The 16,316-nt window shown below is 39.2% G+C and overlaps 1 protein-coding gene across 9 annotated transcripts in view; it reads right to left on the bottom strand.

The window, feature by feature from the left end:
• Positions 1-16,316, bottom strand: part of vav2 (vav 2 guanine nucleotide exchange factor) — a 181,531-nt gene that overhangs the window by 35,126 nt on the left and 130,089 nt on the right. For all 9 annotated transcript variants that reach the window (XM_046374968.1, XM_046374970.1, XM_046374973.1 and 6 more), the window contains exons 3-4: positions 14,576-14,634; positions 5,581-5,649 (exon numbers count right to left, since the gene is read on the bottom strand). In XM_046374968.1, the coding sequence (XP_046230924.1) occupies positions 5,581-5,649; positions 14,576-14,634 (128 nt within the window). The remainder of the gene's footprint in view (positions 1-5,580; positions 5,650-14,575; positions 14,635-16,316) is intronic.

Raw genomic sequence — 16,316 nt, 5'->3', positions numbered from 1 at the left:
ATACAGTAAAAATAGAAAGCTATTAAAAACACTAGAAAACTGCAAAACTGGATATAACTATTTTGTGCTGTTTTTTTTATCATAAATATCTATTGATTCCAAACCTGACTGACAATGGTGAGAACTTGTCAAAGGGCAATATTCTATTGATTAACGATAACATTTAAGCTTCTTTCCCAGGGGGTTGCTCAGGGCCCCTTTGGTCCAGTCAGTCAGTTCAAGTTATTTGTATTGCTTTTAATCAGTGATCACATATTGATTGCTACGTTACACTGACGTGGCTGAGAGATCAACAGGTTGAGAGAAAAGGCTTCATATTGACTGAACTGATTTCTCCAAATATTAGCCAAAAGAATCAGTAGTCTGACTTTGTATTCTCTATTCACTTTTCCTGTGATTTGGCCATGCAGAGTCTCTACATTCTGAAACCTCCTTCAGATTTCCAGTAAGTGATGTCATTAATTAACTTCTTGTCAATATGCATTGATCCTTAAGTCACACAATTGTAATGAACCCCAGAAACGATCTTAATGTAGTAACCTGTAAGTCTAATTGACAGGTTGTATTGAGTTCAGCAGAACCAAAGAGGTTGTGGCTAATGAAAAATACAAAAAGTAAAAAACAAAGTCAGAACTTAAACAGGAACACAGTAAGTAAAATCGATATAAAACACTCAAAAGTGTGACTTGTGTTTGATTAGGTTAAAGTTTAATGTTAGGTTGGGGTTTAGACATGTAGCATTGATAGTAAAGGTTAATGTTTCAGGGTGCCAGAGCTTGCGTAAGTAGTGAGTGTGTTTGCGTCAGACAGAGAGTGAGAAAAGAGAGGGACATACTTCTTGTCAGTGTAGTAAATCTGTCAAACCACAACTTCATCCCTTCCTTTGCATCCCTTTGTCTCCAGCTTTAATAAAGGGACATTAATAAATCCTTCAAATGCATTTATGTGTGTACGCGTTTGTGTGTGCTTGTGCATGTGTATGCATCACAATACATCAGTGAGATAGAGAGTGGGAGTAGAGTCCAAAGGACTCATGAATTAGGTCTTATTTTCTGTCTGATTACACAGTGACAGGCCAGAGGGTGTCCAGTGCGTTTGCACGCAATCGGCCCACTAGCCTCTGCTAGCGGGCCCCAGTGCCATGAGTTACATCAGTGGAGAGCAGGGACAGAGTATGACTCATAATATCAGAACTACTGAGCATATGTGCCCAAAGGCAGGGCTGCCTTACAGGTCTCTATAAAAAAATAATATATAATTTTTTTTATACAGGAAGTTGTTTTTGTTCAAGTTGTGATATACTGTGGGGGAGCTCTGACATTAGCCCTTGTCAGCATGGTGATACTTCAACTCTGCACCTATAAAGCTGATAAAATGAAAAAACAAACAAGCAAAAAAACAAAACAAAAAACAAACAAACAAACAAACAAACAAAAAAACACACACACAGACACAAAATAAAAAATAAGCCAACAAAAACAACACCAAACGAGTTTAGTGTCTAAGATCCCCGTAGTTTGCATGACTATACCTCATATTGAAAACATGGTGCACAAATCCTTAATATATAGCTTGCTCAAACAAGTGCTTTGAAGGGCAAAATTAAGAATAATCGTAAGGGAGTCAGAGTCAAATCCCCAAATCTGGAGTGGATCAATCCATGGTGACTGGTGAAATGAGAAGGTGACCAGTTCAAGTCCAACACGTACCAGGCTGTATGTACTGGTAGCTGGAGGGGTGCCAGTTCATTTCCAAGGCGCCTTTTAGCAAACCAAGACCAAACCAAACTCCCTTAATTGTTTGGGGCACCTGACTATGTGGGAGCCTCATAATTTTACCATCACTCCCTAACAACCACATGTCCATATATCCTGTGTGTGCATGTGTTTATTTCGAGACAACGGAATGAAAAAATGAATTTCCCCCAAGGGGATTAAGAAAATAATTGTTGTCCTCATAACCAGTAAGGCTAAATTGTGACTTTTTTCCTGAGGGTGGTGCGTGTACATATGAAAAACGTGGTGGCAAAACAGAAAATATCAGGAGGATAGCAATAACATCTTTTAATTTATGTCACACGTATGTTACATATTGCAACTCCGACATACTCTTTGACCACACAGTCTGTAGAGTAATATCGTGTCAAAAATAAAATAAAAACACAAGCAAAGTAGTTGACAAAATATCTTTGACATATTAATGCAGAGCACCAATAATTTCACGTATATTTAGATACTGTATATTATATATTATATATATATATATATTTGCACTTGTTCTACTTACCTACACTGCTTTCCATACAAGAATTGTATCTACCGTATGTATATATATATATATATATATAAATATCTATATTCTTACTGGTCATCCCATTTACAAGCAAATGTTTATGGTTATGGTTGTGAGGTAATATAAAGTTTAATTTAAAAAATCTATGACTTAATACCCTGCAGTAAATAATACCTTAGTAAGCTCTATCCATTCTCAAGCTATCGACTTTTCATGTCAACCTGCCCGAGGGATTACTGGAGCAAAATAAACTGCAAAAGAGTGACACAAAGGGCTTGTGACACTGTTTGCTTCGGAATGGAAATCTATGTGTGCCTTTCGCAGAGGAAAAAAAGTCCCTTGGAGACTGTAGACACACACACGCACACACACCACCGCCCATTTCATGCTTTGTCAACTCCTGGATGGAGTCATTACAGACAGGGAGGGCTCAGACTTAAGCAACGTGAAGACTTGACATCACAAAGCCAGAGGGAGGGAAGTACGGATCAGGTATACCACATTAACCCAGGAGACCTCAATTAGGTAGAAGGTGGCTTCCACCTGACTCAGACACTCCTGCAAACAGATATGGTCGGTCCAGCAGAACGCAAACAGAGCATCCTAGCACAGAATCAAAAGCCTCAATCCACCACACCGGACATGAATACTACTGACATGATATTGTAAATATGGAAATCATCCGAGATTGTAAACAACCTCTACTAAATCTCTAAAATGATAGTCAACCGCAAACATCTTCGCATATATTTTAAGCCAAACGTGTAATACCAATAAATACAGTGTAACATCATTACATTAATGAAGATTGAACTTCCAGCTTCCCCAGAGACCTCTGAGGGTGCACCAGTTCAACTCTTTGGAAAATGAATCGTCGATCGATCGTTTGCTGCATGGTCTGCTGGACGGGCTGGTCCTACATTTAATGTTTGGTCTGCTGGCATGATCTTGGTTTTTAAATCTCACCTCAAAATCCATTTGTATAGATTGCCTTCCATTTCAGTTAGTATCCTTTGTTATCTTATCACTGAACTTAATGATGCCATTTTATTGATTTTTACTCTTTTTGTATTCTTCCATGATTCTTCATTTTCTCACGTTTTTGGTGACAATATTACTGCTTTATTCCTTACATGTTGCTGTTTTTATGACACCACATGTCCTGTCAATGTATTATTATCTTTCTCTGGGATGCTCTTGAATGGTACTCCATCCATAAAAAAAAAAAAGAAAATCCCTGTCATGACTGCAGTAAGATCATCATTGGGCTCTTGCTCACTCTTGCAGTTCAGTCAAGCACTCATAGTAAATTATAAATGCATCAATATTTCAGGTTAATTAATAAGTCTTTGAGAGCAGGGTTATTGCTAGTGTGGCTTGTGTGCCAAGTGTGTCCAACTGCATTAAGTGGAGGACCTGCTGATGAATCAATTATGCATCTGTCCACTGATGAAACAAAATGCGTACATATTCTCTGTAAAAGGTCAAGAGCAGCCATGTGACAGAGGGGCATGATTAATTCAACAAGAGCCAGGCTTCAGCACCTACAGGTTACACAAAGAGCACCATGTTACAGCAACACATTTCAAAAAAAAAAAAAAAAAAGATTTCAGGCTCATTGAAGGTTACAGGCGCAGAAACCCATGGAAAACAAAGCTTTTGCAGCTCTGAGGCAAATTAAAGACCACAAGCTCAAGAAATGACACAGTATATAACAGGCATCAAATCAAAACCATACTTCTGTCATCATTTGGTTTGCCTTGTTTGGATTTGGCCCTTGTTGCTATAGATACCATGCACCCTGCTACACCCACTGGATCTTTCAATAAAAATACACACATTTAAGTAAGTACTACTCTATGCAGCTCACATTTCCTTATGATGGATTTAGAATAAAATAAGGAACAGGGAAGCTAACTTTAGCCACTTTAGTATTTCCTGATACATTTAGGGCCAAGTCAGGAAATACAGGAACCAGCAAGACAAGTCTTCTGTCCAACCGTATGTCTGTTTCTTTCTTTCTCAGCACATTTTTGAGTCCATTTTTTTTTTTTTAATTCAGTTAAATTTAATCAACATTTTTTTTTTGGCAATTCCTCTGCTCTCTTCAGGATCTTTTTTTTTTTATACAAGATTCATTTTAGTGTCAAGGTAAGAGCCATGTTCAAAGCTTGCAGGTCTACATGTTTGGCTAAGCTGTACTCTAATCCAGTATTAGTCTGCTTGGCTGGAACTCCTTTCCTCTAGCAAGAACACATTCCTCATGCCCTAAAGAATGTCACAATCATGTATTCAGCAAGCATATATCTATAGGCCCCATGCTCATCTCTCTATCACACGCTCTCCTCCCTCCTATCTTCCTGTGATGAATGACGCCCATCTCAGAGCAGTTAACTAATTATTCTCCATTAATCTGAGTCGAGCGGCTGCTGTCACCACTGGAACCGCCGCCAACTTCAACACCTACGACTCTCTTTCACACCCAGAAAAACCCACCCATCCAGCTAACACACACCAAGCCAGGAAGCAGCCATCGAGGCAGTCAGGGAGGCAGCCACACCAGAAGCCAGAGGAGAGCTTGTGTCACCATGGCAATGGGCAGAGTGACAGTGGACGTACGTCATTAGCCAGTTAAAAAAGCCAGAGTAAATTGGTATAAGTGACCATCACAATTCACTCTGAAATATCACAAGATGTATGCTATATTCATGATGGGTGGAGATTCATTATGTATCCTGATGTGCACACTTAATAAAGTGTCAATAACGTGAAAAGTGCAGACTTTGATAGATTTTTCTGAGCATTTTCTGGGCCATTGCCATCCTGATAGGAGCCTGTTTACTGTGAAATGCAATAGGGATATTATTTTCCAGCAGTAAAGAATAACTCTTCATCAGTTGAAACATAGCACAGATTGAAATATGTTTAAAGCAATTTAATGTTTTAAAAATCTGAAAGTGTCCTGACAAGAACTAAAATTCCTCGACGATCAGTCTTGATGGTTTGTGTGTGTGTGTGTGTTTCTAATTGTATTCCTAAAGCTGTGAGGACAAACATATATTTACACAGTCACATAGCAAGGACTCACCCCCTTTTTGGAAAGAAAAAGCTGGTCCCCACAAAGTAAACCACTGGATTTTAGCATTCAGACTTGACTCAGAGTTAGGTTTAAGGGTTAAGTAAAGGTTAGGGTTGGGGTAAGGCATGTGGCTTGAGGGATTGGGTTTAAGTTCATCAAAGTCCTCACAAGAGAAAACAAGTATGCATGAATGTTTGTTGTGTACTTACTCTGCCAGCTCCTCAAGGCTCCGGTACACATCATCCTCATTCAGAGCTGTGTCCTCTGATGGAAAAGGCCTGGTACGTACACACACATACACAGAAAAAGACAAAAAGTGAGAGGGAGTACAAAATACTTTATTACTGCACACCATAGTGTCTCAAGTTGAAAAATAACAAGTTGGAAGCTGTCTGTTCTATATGCCAGGTTGTCACTCTTAAATCCATCATTTCAGCAGCACAGCAGCAAGATGTATTCAAAAGAGGATCCCATCAGTCACAAACAACATTGTCAAAACACATCAACACACTGCTGCTGACAGATTAAAAAAACATGGCACCTTCAACTTTGTCAGGAACCCTAGGAAGAAAACAGCATTTTTATTTTTTTTTCCCGATGGATGGCCAGGTGTTTTATATATCCTCTCAGGGGGTTTGAGCTGCTTTCAAGGACACTTGGGGATAATGCGGACCAATATAAAATATTGAAAATAACAAGTATAGAGCTGTTGATTTGTTGTTTACAGCAAATCTGACCTTATCTACTTATATGTACACTTTCTGTTAGTCTGTTGTGCAAAATGAATAATTTATCATCTTCTTAAATCTCTCATTCCTGGACACGCAGTGTCAACAAACATAATATTCCTGGGAAGTGGCAAAGCATAAAAATGGATGACTAATCAATTAGCTCATTAAACAGAGAGGATTTATTTTGACTTTTAAAAGATAGCTGCTTTCTGCATTACACTGAAGTGTGTGGTTAGATCTCGACTGCTCAGGCGTGTTCATGGTGTGTGATTTTTCTTTCACAAGAGCTGATTGCTACAAATTATAGCCCATTAGCTTAATGTTTTGCACAAGTGAAGCTCATTAAAATCAGTGAGGTCATGATCAGCGCTAATAATCAACCACGCTAACGGAAATAGCCTGCATTATTAAAATGAATTCGGCACGTCTCTTATAAGAAAGACTCTCAGGCTATCTCCATTAACCTCAGAACACTTGGAGAATAAAACACGTACTGTAGAATTTATTGGTCATTACCGGCTTTCAAATTACTCAAATGCCTTAATACCAAAGCACTTTTAAGTTTAAGGTGTTTGTTGTTAGTTTAAAGGCCTATTCATTGTTTTTCATCATGATGATGCTGATAGCATCCTCTCCTACGACAATAAATCCCCCACAAAGCAGCAGCCAGCGGTGGTTTCTGCTCTGGTACGGTTAACCTTGACTCCCTCTCTATAATGTAACTACTGAACACACGATTTGTTTTCCTATTGTCAAAGAGTCACTGAACACGCGTGTACAAATAACTGCACCATTATTCAAGACAGAGATGACGAACAGCGCGAGATGGGACTGAGGTTTTCAGGTTTATGTGGACAGTGAGGCATTATAAATGGCTTATAAAGGGCATTTATAAGTTTGACCAGCAGTTCACAACATCTTCTGGGCTATAATATGATCAATCTCTTTGTGTGTGAAATTAGCATCACTTAAACATGTAAGAGTTTCTTAAGCGGGTTGTTCCACATGCACCTAATTATTATTTAAACAATTTTAGGATCTGTCACAATTACTCTGAAGTCACACAAGGATTATATGATTCAATATAGAACAATGTGGCTGATCTGCCAAAGTAATCCCCAAGTCAAAAAAAAAAAAAGGTTATTGTTTGGCCTGTGTTTACCGGAAATGTCACCATAGAAGCCAAACCATGTTTGGAAGGCATGTAAAACCAATTTATACAACCAGACACACATATTGTGGAGAGTGGAACGTACCACATTCAGTGCTCAATGACAAATGCCAGTGCTGCCAAACCTGCAAGAGCTAACATGCAAGAAATGAGCTAAAACTATGATTATGTAGGATTACTTTGTTTGGTGATTATGTTGAGCGAGAAATTGTTGTTTCTTACTGGACTATATGCAACAGCAGTGTGTGCTGAGAGAACACAAGACATTTGTATACCACTTGTAGGTCACAGGGAGGTGGCTGTGCGTGCATGTGTGTGCGTGAGTCTGGAGTTTTTCCGTTGTCTGAATCAACATTCTAAGGATTGAGGTGTCAAAGGTTATAGAGATTGTAAAGCCGTCTGGGAAAACTTTTTGTGCAACATAAATAAATAAAGCCATGAATACATTTGTTGAATAATATGTGGAGCTGGTTGCTGGAGATTGATATCCTGAATCTCATAACCTGAATCCTGATCCTGAATCTCACTAGAAATGAATGGATGTTACCATGGCGGAAAAAAGAGAACAAAGAGAAAAAGAACGTATATCTGCATTGTAGCTGACTCTGAAGCGAGCTCAGATGATATGGACAGTTCAGTGTCAGAGAGCAGACATTCAAAGGTCTCATAAAAGCGCTCTACTATGTGTAAGCACTCAGCTTTGAAATCCTGACTCCATTTAATCCCAAGATATGATCAGATGACTGAGACACTTTATTGTGACATCCTGTCTTCATAAAAAGGCAACAGCAAACAGTTGGTGTGTAAAAACAATAAAAACGTTAAAAACTAAAAAGCATTTTAGATCTGAATATATGCAGGTGTGTGCGTGTGTGACTGTGTGTGTGTTTGTGTCAAGCTGCGTGTATCTGTGTGACACCGGCAATTAGCCTTTGCGTAATTAAAGCAGTGGTCACACTGAAGCAGTGTGTCAGTCATCAAGTTAATGAATGCTCAGCTAGATAGTCAAAGGTCAGATGGTCACCCTCAAGCATGCACACACACACACACACATTTACATGCAAAAAATCCTGCAAACTCAGCCCGTATAGTCTTCTTTGATTCATTAATTTTGCAAATGCTTCCATGTTTACGTAGTTGGCTTCATTAAAAGCACTGTATTTTTGGAGCGCTAATTGCAAGTAGCATTATTAAGACATGATAACACAAAAACTGCCTCATCTGATTTATGTTACCATCTCAATTGCTGTTATGAAGAGAAACACAGCACAGAAGGCACTCCCTCCAGAGCGCAATAACACACCCACATCTGATGGCCCCCTACAATGAAATGTGCATTATATTATAAGTTATTAATGGAGTCCCGCAGGGCAAAATTTAATTACACAGTAGTTTGTGGAGATATGCACTCATATCTATCACCTCAGTGTTGTTTTGCGAAGCCCAGCACTGTCCAATGCTGCCGTTTTCATTTTGCTTAAATGGGACAACCAGGTGTAGTTGAACTATGTTTATAATTTCATCAGAACTCCAATGATGAGCCGTCTCTTGGCTATTCAGCACTGCTCTATTGTCTTTGCTTCTTGTAGCTAGCTCTATATGCAGTGTAGTAAGCCGAGTGGAGTGGATGCTGTGGTACTTGAAGAGGTTTTTCTAAATGATTCGTTGTCTATTCAGAGAACATGTAACACATCTGTTTATGTTTTAAACCTCTGATTATCCCCCTGAAACCCTGAAAGTTCTCCATAAGCACTCCAGATTTGGTTGAACCACATATTGCTTTGTATTTTATCTGTATTGTCTGAACTTATTCTTTAAGGTAAAATAAGGACAATATTTCTTTCTTTCTTGGTTTGGACACAGTCCAGAGATTTGTCCATCCACATCTGTGCATTCAGCAAGTCAAAATGAGTTTTAGTTAGATTGAAGTATCTGTTCCAAACTTCAGTCTATAAACTTGTTCATAGATATACGGCTAGCAAAATATTTTTTTTTCCTGCTTTTCAGCCTATCATTCACATGCAAACAGCAGTTGAGAAGGGCTTTTAGGGGGGCAGAATGTGTGGGGTTGTGCATTTGTGTTCTCTTTGTTGTTTGATTCGATTAACCACATTCTTAATCTCATCAAGACTCTGCCAATTAATTAAAAGTTAACAATAACAGAGCACTGGCAGAACAAAAGAGTTTCTTTTGCACTCAGTAATGTTATAAATGAGGTCCCATGTTTACCATCCTCCTCTTCTCTGACCCAACCCTTAACTCACTCTGCCCCTCGTTATTGTTCTGCCTTTTCTTGGCTAATTTCATTGTATCATGTATAATTTCTTTTTCACTGTCCTTGAAGCCTGGTGTAAAGGGAATTGTTGGCACATGTGTGTTGGACAAAGCCGCAGTGAGCTGGCCTCATTGATAAACTACTGTCAAACAGCAGAACAACAGTGTAGCAGTTAGGTGTGAACGCAGCTCAAATGGCCGACCTGGGAAGCAGTTTCATGTCCCAGGACACGGCTTTGCTTCTGCTGGGGTCGATAAATCGCTGCAACTCTAGCAAGCTAGTGCACTTTGCCACTTATTGTACCGTGCCTGTCCATAAACCTTCCCAGCCCTCCTTTAAACCTGGAAATGCAGTTTCATTTCCTAAGCTGCTCTCGTCTGGGTGGGCTGTTTGCGTGTGTGTGTGAAATAACATATGAGTCAGTCTTTTTTTTTTTCTAAACGTTTACTTGTTAAAGGACATGCAATGCACTGCAACAAAATAAGTGAAAAATGAGGAGTGGGTGTGCAATGTGATAAATGCATACTAACGTGTGGGATATAATTCAGCAGGCAGGGCTGTGCCGACAGGATGAGGAAAGGGGAGGGTGGGGAAAAGAGCACACAGTGATGGTTGGCCTGCTCCTGCTGTATACTGCAACATGTGATCAGAAGCAACTTGAAATAAAAAACATCAGCTCTGGATCATTTTCTCTATATTTGGACATTTTCATTAGCTAAATAACTATGTGCCAGCAGATTGAAGGGTAATGAAAATAAAATAAGTAAAACAGTTGCAGCCAAGTTCTGTTGTCTGTCATTTAAGTAATCAGTAATTGGTCTCTAACTACAAGTGTGGCTTGTTTCTTTACAATTTCTTTTCTTTTTATATTCTTCACTTTTACTTTAATTTCTTCTCACATAAATTCTTATTGTTTCTAACATTGTTTTCTGCCTCTAAGGCGGCAATTTAACATATGTATTGTTAAAACATTGCAATTTGTTGTAATTATTTGTAACTCAAGTTTTAAAGTTTTCATTAATCTAAATGAGCAAGCATACAACAATCAACAACCCACCCATATGCGTGATTTTAAAGGATCGAGTCTATTCATGCTTAAATATAGTCAGAATTTATCATAATCTTATCTGAGGACTCATTCACGACCACTAGTCTAACAAATAAAAGTTTTATTAAAGAAACAAACATCATATTCAAGTACATTCAAGTACACATGACAACTGTATGTATGTATTAGAATCAGAATCAGAATCAGAATTCCTTTATTTATCCCTGAGGGGAAATTCCTTATTTCCCCAGTATGTATAGGAATTTAAAGCCCTACACAAAGGTCCTCCTCATCTGCCCCCTGTCTAAATGCTGACGTCTCTTGCACTTTACAACCCTAATCCTAGAAACCTGTGATGACCACTACAGCGGCGAGAATCAATGATGAACTAGGACAGTGAATCACGGGTGGGTTGAAGGTCAGAGTGGGGTTAGCTGAGGACAGCAAAGACGAGAAGAAGAGGGACAGGGGGGCCGGAGGGAGGATGACACAGGCTTACACTGTAGATAAGCTGTGAGAAATACAATGTCAACTCCCAGAGCACACAAAGAGACGGGAACATGAGGGTTCAACACAAAGAGGATTTAGGGTTTTAGACAGGAACTCAGGACAGAACTCAGATCAACTTCCATTTCTGACCGACAGTTTTTGTGATACATTGTTTAAAGACAGAGAGATGACATCAAGGATGCGTTTCATAGGTAGAAGCAGAAGATGAAGCTTATCTTCACTTGCTTCATCAACTGCGATTCACGTGTATTGCATTAGCTGGACAGAAAGAGAGCACTTTTTCACTTAAACTCTAACAGTTTTAAAGTTATAATGAGGAAACAATTATTGGAATGCTGAAAGAAGAAGAAAAAAGAAGACAACATGTCCCCCTGTTGCCAGCAGAAACTATGGCCTTGAATATAATAGAATAATTCCAGCTTGCTGCAGAGTTCACATGAAGATGGTGACAGAAGTCAGAAACAACAGGACGAAGGAGAACAGAGTGTACTTTTTACATATCAGTATTTGATTGTGTGTCCAGTGTATCTCTGAATGTGCAGACGGCCAGGCAAAATAAAGGCTCAGTGTCAGTCTGGGGTTGGAATGCTGACACAGTGACAGAGACATGAACTATCACTGCCCAATTACAGTGAACAGACAGCAAAGACAAGATCAATGAGCTTCAACAGAATGTCCACAGACATGCCTGTGGCAATATAATCCAGAGATTAAACAGTGAAAACTCAACAAACAGTCAGACTACAATGATTTGAGATAGCCATTGGGTTATCATCAGAGCATCAACACCTCTGCCCGAAAGCTGCAATACATCCTTTAAAATACTATTTTTCCACATTCATTTCAGTTATTCATCTTTGTCTATGCTTATTCAAATTTGATATCTGCCTTTTTTTGATGTGTCACAGTTTTGTGTGATACTAAAGTGCGCAAGTGCCCCATTAAAGGTGTATAGACAAATCACACATCATGTGAGACATGGAGGCAAATCGAAACAATTCAATTCAAATACAATGGAATTTAAACCAAACCAGGAACATAGTAGGATTTATTGGTTGCTGTTGGAAAATAAAAGAGGTGCTTCCTATTTTTTCCTAATTGCTCTTGGAAAAGAATAATGAAGCACTCATCTCAAATTTGGTCTCAGTCTACGCCAACCGAACCGAATCTTTTTTCTGTAGTCTCAGAAGGGACATAAAAGTTAAGAAAACACTTGACACCTGACATCACTGCTGCCATATGCAAGATTTGCCACATCTGATTAGTTTAAGCGGCTATCAAATTGAATCAGGAAAAAAAAAACAAAAAAACAGGAAATGTAAATTATCAGAACTGTTGAGTTTCTGTTTGATTAAAAGACATTAAAATCAATATTAGGATATTGAACTACATGATAATTCTCCTGTTCGGGTTTTTATAAATCTGAGAATCTTTTAAAATGACCTCTAAAAATTTGCTTTCACAAATAAAAAAGGAATTAATTACAAACAAAAGTAATGTGCCTGTTTTTGTCGGTCTTTTCTATTCAATTTCATTAAACTCTACTTTATGTGTTGATGCCTTTTTATCTCGTCTTAGTTGGAGGGCAAAGGCATTCTGTCTATATGTTACAGTACTTACATGTAATGTATGTGTTGGACTGAGTTATAGCTGTTGTCAGGCCTGTGTATAGTTGACAGGGGCTGTGAAACGAGACAGAGGTCTGACGGATCCTTGGACCTTTCAATGCAACTGACCTTACCCTAAGCAGAATTACAGTGAAACACATGAGAAGACCCTTGTCAAAGGCCAACTTGGGTCACCGAACATCCATTTTGTCTAAGTGTTCTGCTCGATGACAGCCCTCTGTTCAGGTTATATCATACACTACGTGGCCTTGGACATCATTACACATCTGCCATATACCCCGTACACATCTACAATTCCTGTAGTGAAAGCAAGACAGAGACGATTGCTTAAAGCTCCATTAAGAACTGAATATATATCAACACTGATTATGCACAATACCAATACCACTGAGAATCAACTTCTAAATTTACCATTGTTGACTCCACTTGGAATCAACACCAAATTCCTCTTGTATAGACTACTGCTTACAAATGTGTCCAACCCTACAAACCAAGGGAAGCCACTCAAAGGATACTAACTCAAACAAAGCAGTTACACATGAACTGCTGAAGACCATATAAAGACAACCTTAATTAGAAACACTGTCCCAGCAAGCTGGAAGAAAAACACACAGTGAGAAGGTAAGTGAATATTGGATATGCATTCAGCAGAGAGAATAGTTTTAGAATTTATTTTATGTCAAAGAGGGGGTATGACTACACCAAATCCAGACACAACAGGAAAACTAATAATAAAAACACATTTATCAAACAAAAGTGGAACAGACAATAATAGAAACTTTTAAATTGTTGTTCTGAAGACACTTTATATTTCAAGTTATATACAAGCTGTAAAACCAGACAATTCAATTTAATCATCTTCATCACCGTTTGTGATCAGGCCAAGAGCCAAATTTGACTTTATTTAAGGTCTTGTATTTTCATATCCAGTTCCAAAGCAGGGTATGAGGTCAGGGTAAGCCTCAAGGCTGAAAGGGAAACTGTTTTTCAGGCTTGTGAAAGCTTCATATTTGTTTTGTGGTAAAGCCAGATAGATAACCATCTGGGCTCTCCCCTCTCAAAAACTGTTTGAGAATCCAATATAATAGTATATTATTGAATCAATATCTTGATTGCTGAGATTAAAGTAACTCAGGATCAGAAAGTCAGAGTGTCATTTACACCGAGTTCAAATGAGCCTTGACACCCCACAGCAAAATGGCCAATAAGGACAGGCAGTGAACTGGCCAGCAGTCAGCGGGTTTGTTGTCTTTATTAAAGGCAAGGGACCTGCTCTCTCTGTCACTCTCCCCCTCTCCCTTTCCTCTCCCTTTCCTCTCCCTTCATTTCTTGGCATGGCTCCTAATGGGCACGCTCCATCAACTCATTACTTAGACGGATAAAATGGCTTTTTATGTGGCGCCGGTGAGCCACCAAGCTCCAAGCAGATTGAGCAAATGAAGAGAAATCAGAAGCCCAGTCCAGGCCTGCTAAAGCAGTTTGAAGCATTTTCCCAACATTCACATTATCTGCAAAAAAAATGTGCAATGTAGTATTTATGACTCAGACAGCAGTGCTGCTAAGTGTCTACCTAAACATGGTACTGTTTGAGTGACAGATGGAAATGTGCTCAGGATTATTTTGTGCCCTGCAAGATAACAGAGGCTAAAAGCTCCAGCTAATTGCTGAGAAATGTAAATCGACTTTTAAATGAGCAGCAGATGTTAATAGCCACCTCTGTCTCAATATAGAACTACATGTGGAATGCATTCATCCGAAGGGTTTCTCGGACACTGATACTGTTGAGTGCTTTGGCTGTTCAAATAATAAATGAGAGAGAGTGATACAAATGAGACACTTACCTGATGCCTTTGATTTGTGCAATGCTGTGGTGGGAGATCCTCGACAGAGCGGAGATTACCTGGAATAAACAAGAGATAAATATTCACAAAAAGCTATCAACGACAATAATATAATATAATAATAATTTAATCAAATTCTTTATTGTATTGCAAAAGTATCTAAAAACAAATCACCAGAGTCAACAAACAACTATAACAGTAACTGAAAGATAAACAGTCTGAGGCCGCAATCATCATCAAGTAATAAATTCCAAGTGCATTGTACATGTTACCACCAGTGAGTGAGAAAACCTGTTCATTTTAGTTCAGAATTCAAGGGTGATTATCAAACTGTACTCGCATGCTTCTTAGCAAACCCTCTCAGGCGTCTGAAGCCCCATACAGGACTGTGTGTAAACATAATGCAGACCACCATGTTAATGGTGCCATCCAAAGACAGATGCTTCACAGTCACGGATGGGTGGGTGGTTAGATTAGACACAGACGTGCAGTCACGCAGTTGGGCACCCCCCCACATTTTGCCTCCATCCTGCTTGATTTTTAAACCTCCATACTTTCTCTTTCTGCCATTCGTTTTTTGTTTTGTTTTGATTTTTTTTGAGTAGAAGAAGGTTAAATGTGTGCCTGTATTTAAGCTGATTTAATGCTGCTTATGGGCCACATGCAAGTGGGTTTATGGCTGAGGACTACAGATGGCGTGCTTGCATGGCCTACAGAGGCTAGATCAGGGAGATGAGGGAACCACCATCCCAAAATACACACACACACACACACACACAAAATCACAAAAGCTGTCTACTACGCCTCATTACCCACTCCTGGGTAAATTTCGGCATGCACCGCCATGGCAATACCAGATGTCTCCTCGACAGGGAGGAGAAAATTGTTATCACAACCCCTCTTCCTCGGCAGGTGTGTCATCGACAGCCTCTCATCAAACTCCCTCTTGTCTAAAAACACAATGCAACATCTTGTCACTTACGGTATTTAACATTCAAGATGGGCCGATGCTAATGGCTGTTGTAAAGACAAAAACCACCACTTTGGGACAACAAAGCACTTGCATTGGAGTACTCTTGACCAAAACCTTTTAATGTTTGCGTTCGAGTTCTCACATTTAACACAATCAGTCATAGAGAGTGGAGAGATTACATGGAGCACTGTTATGAAGTATGTGCAGTACATCTCATTCATTTACACCTAACCACTGCATTGAGGGAAACCTCGATGGGGACTACTGCTTGACAGGATGATAAGAGGTTATTTCTCTGTGTTGTTAAAGACCCGTGTAACAGGCAGTCATGTTCATGCTTAATGGTTCTAATACTGGACCCTTCCACCATTACACAGCCCCTTAACGCAGACTCTGCAGATAGAGACTAAAAAAAGGAAAGAGAGGCAGACAAAGACAGAGAAACAGAGAGAGGAGAGTGGAAAAGAATAGCTTGCTAATTTAGCCAGCGGTTAGGTTGTTTAATAAATCACTGTGCATAAACCCATTGTGCTGCTGGGTGGCAAGCTGCCCACCTGCCCATGCTGCAGGGAGGGATCACATATGGCATACAGCCCCAGCATCATTATTAGCTCTGTTTTTCTCATCTTATTAGCCTACAGTGTCTTTGTGGAAGGGTGACAGAAAGGATAAGTAAAACAAAAAAAGAAAAGAAAATCCAACATAAAAATGCCAAACGTGAACATAACAGCTCAATGATTGGATGATGTGATTCGGCATTTACTACTG

Source organism: Scatophagus argus, chromosome 20 (genome assembly GCF_020382885.2).
Source record: "Scatophagus argus isolate fScaArg1 chromosome 20, fScaArg1.pri, whole genome shotgun sequence".
NCBI classification, from domain to species: domain Eukaryota; kingdom Metazoa; phylum Chordata; class Actinopteri; family Scatophagidae; genus Scatophagus; species Scatophagus argus.
The sequence above is the reverse complement of the archived record's forward strand: the minus strand, read 5'-3'. Positions and strand labels throughout refer to the sequence as shown.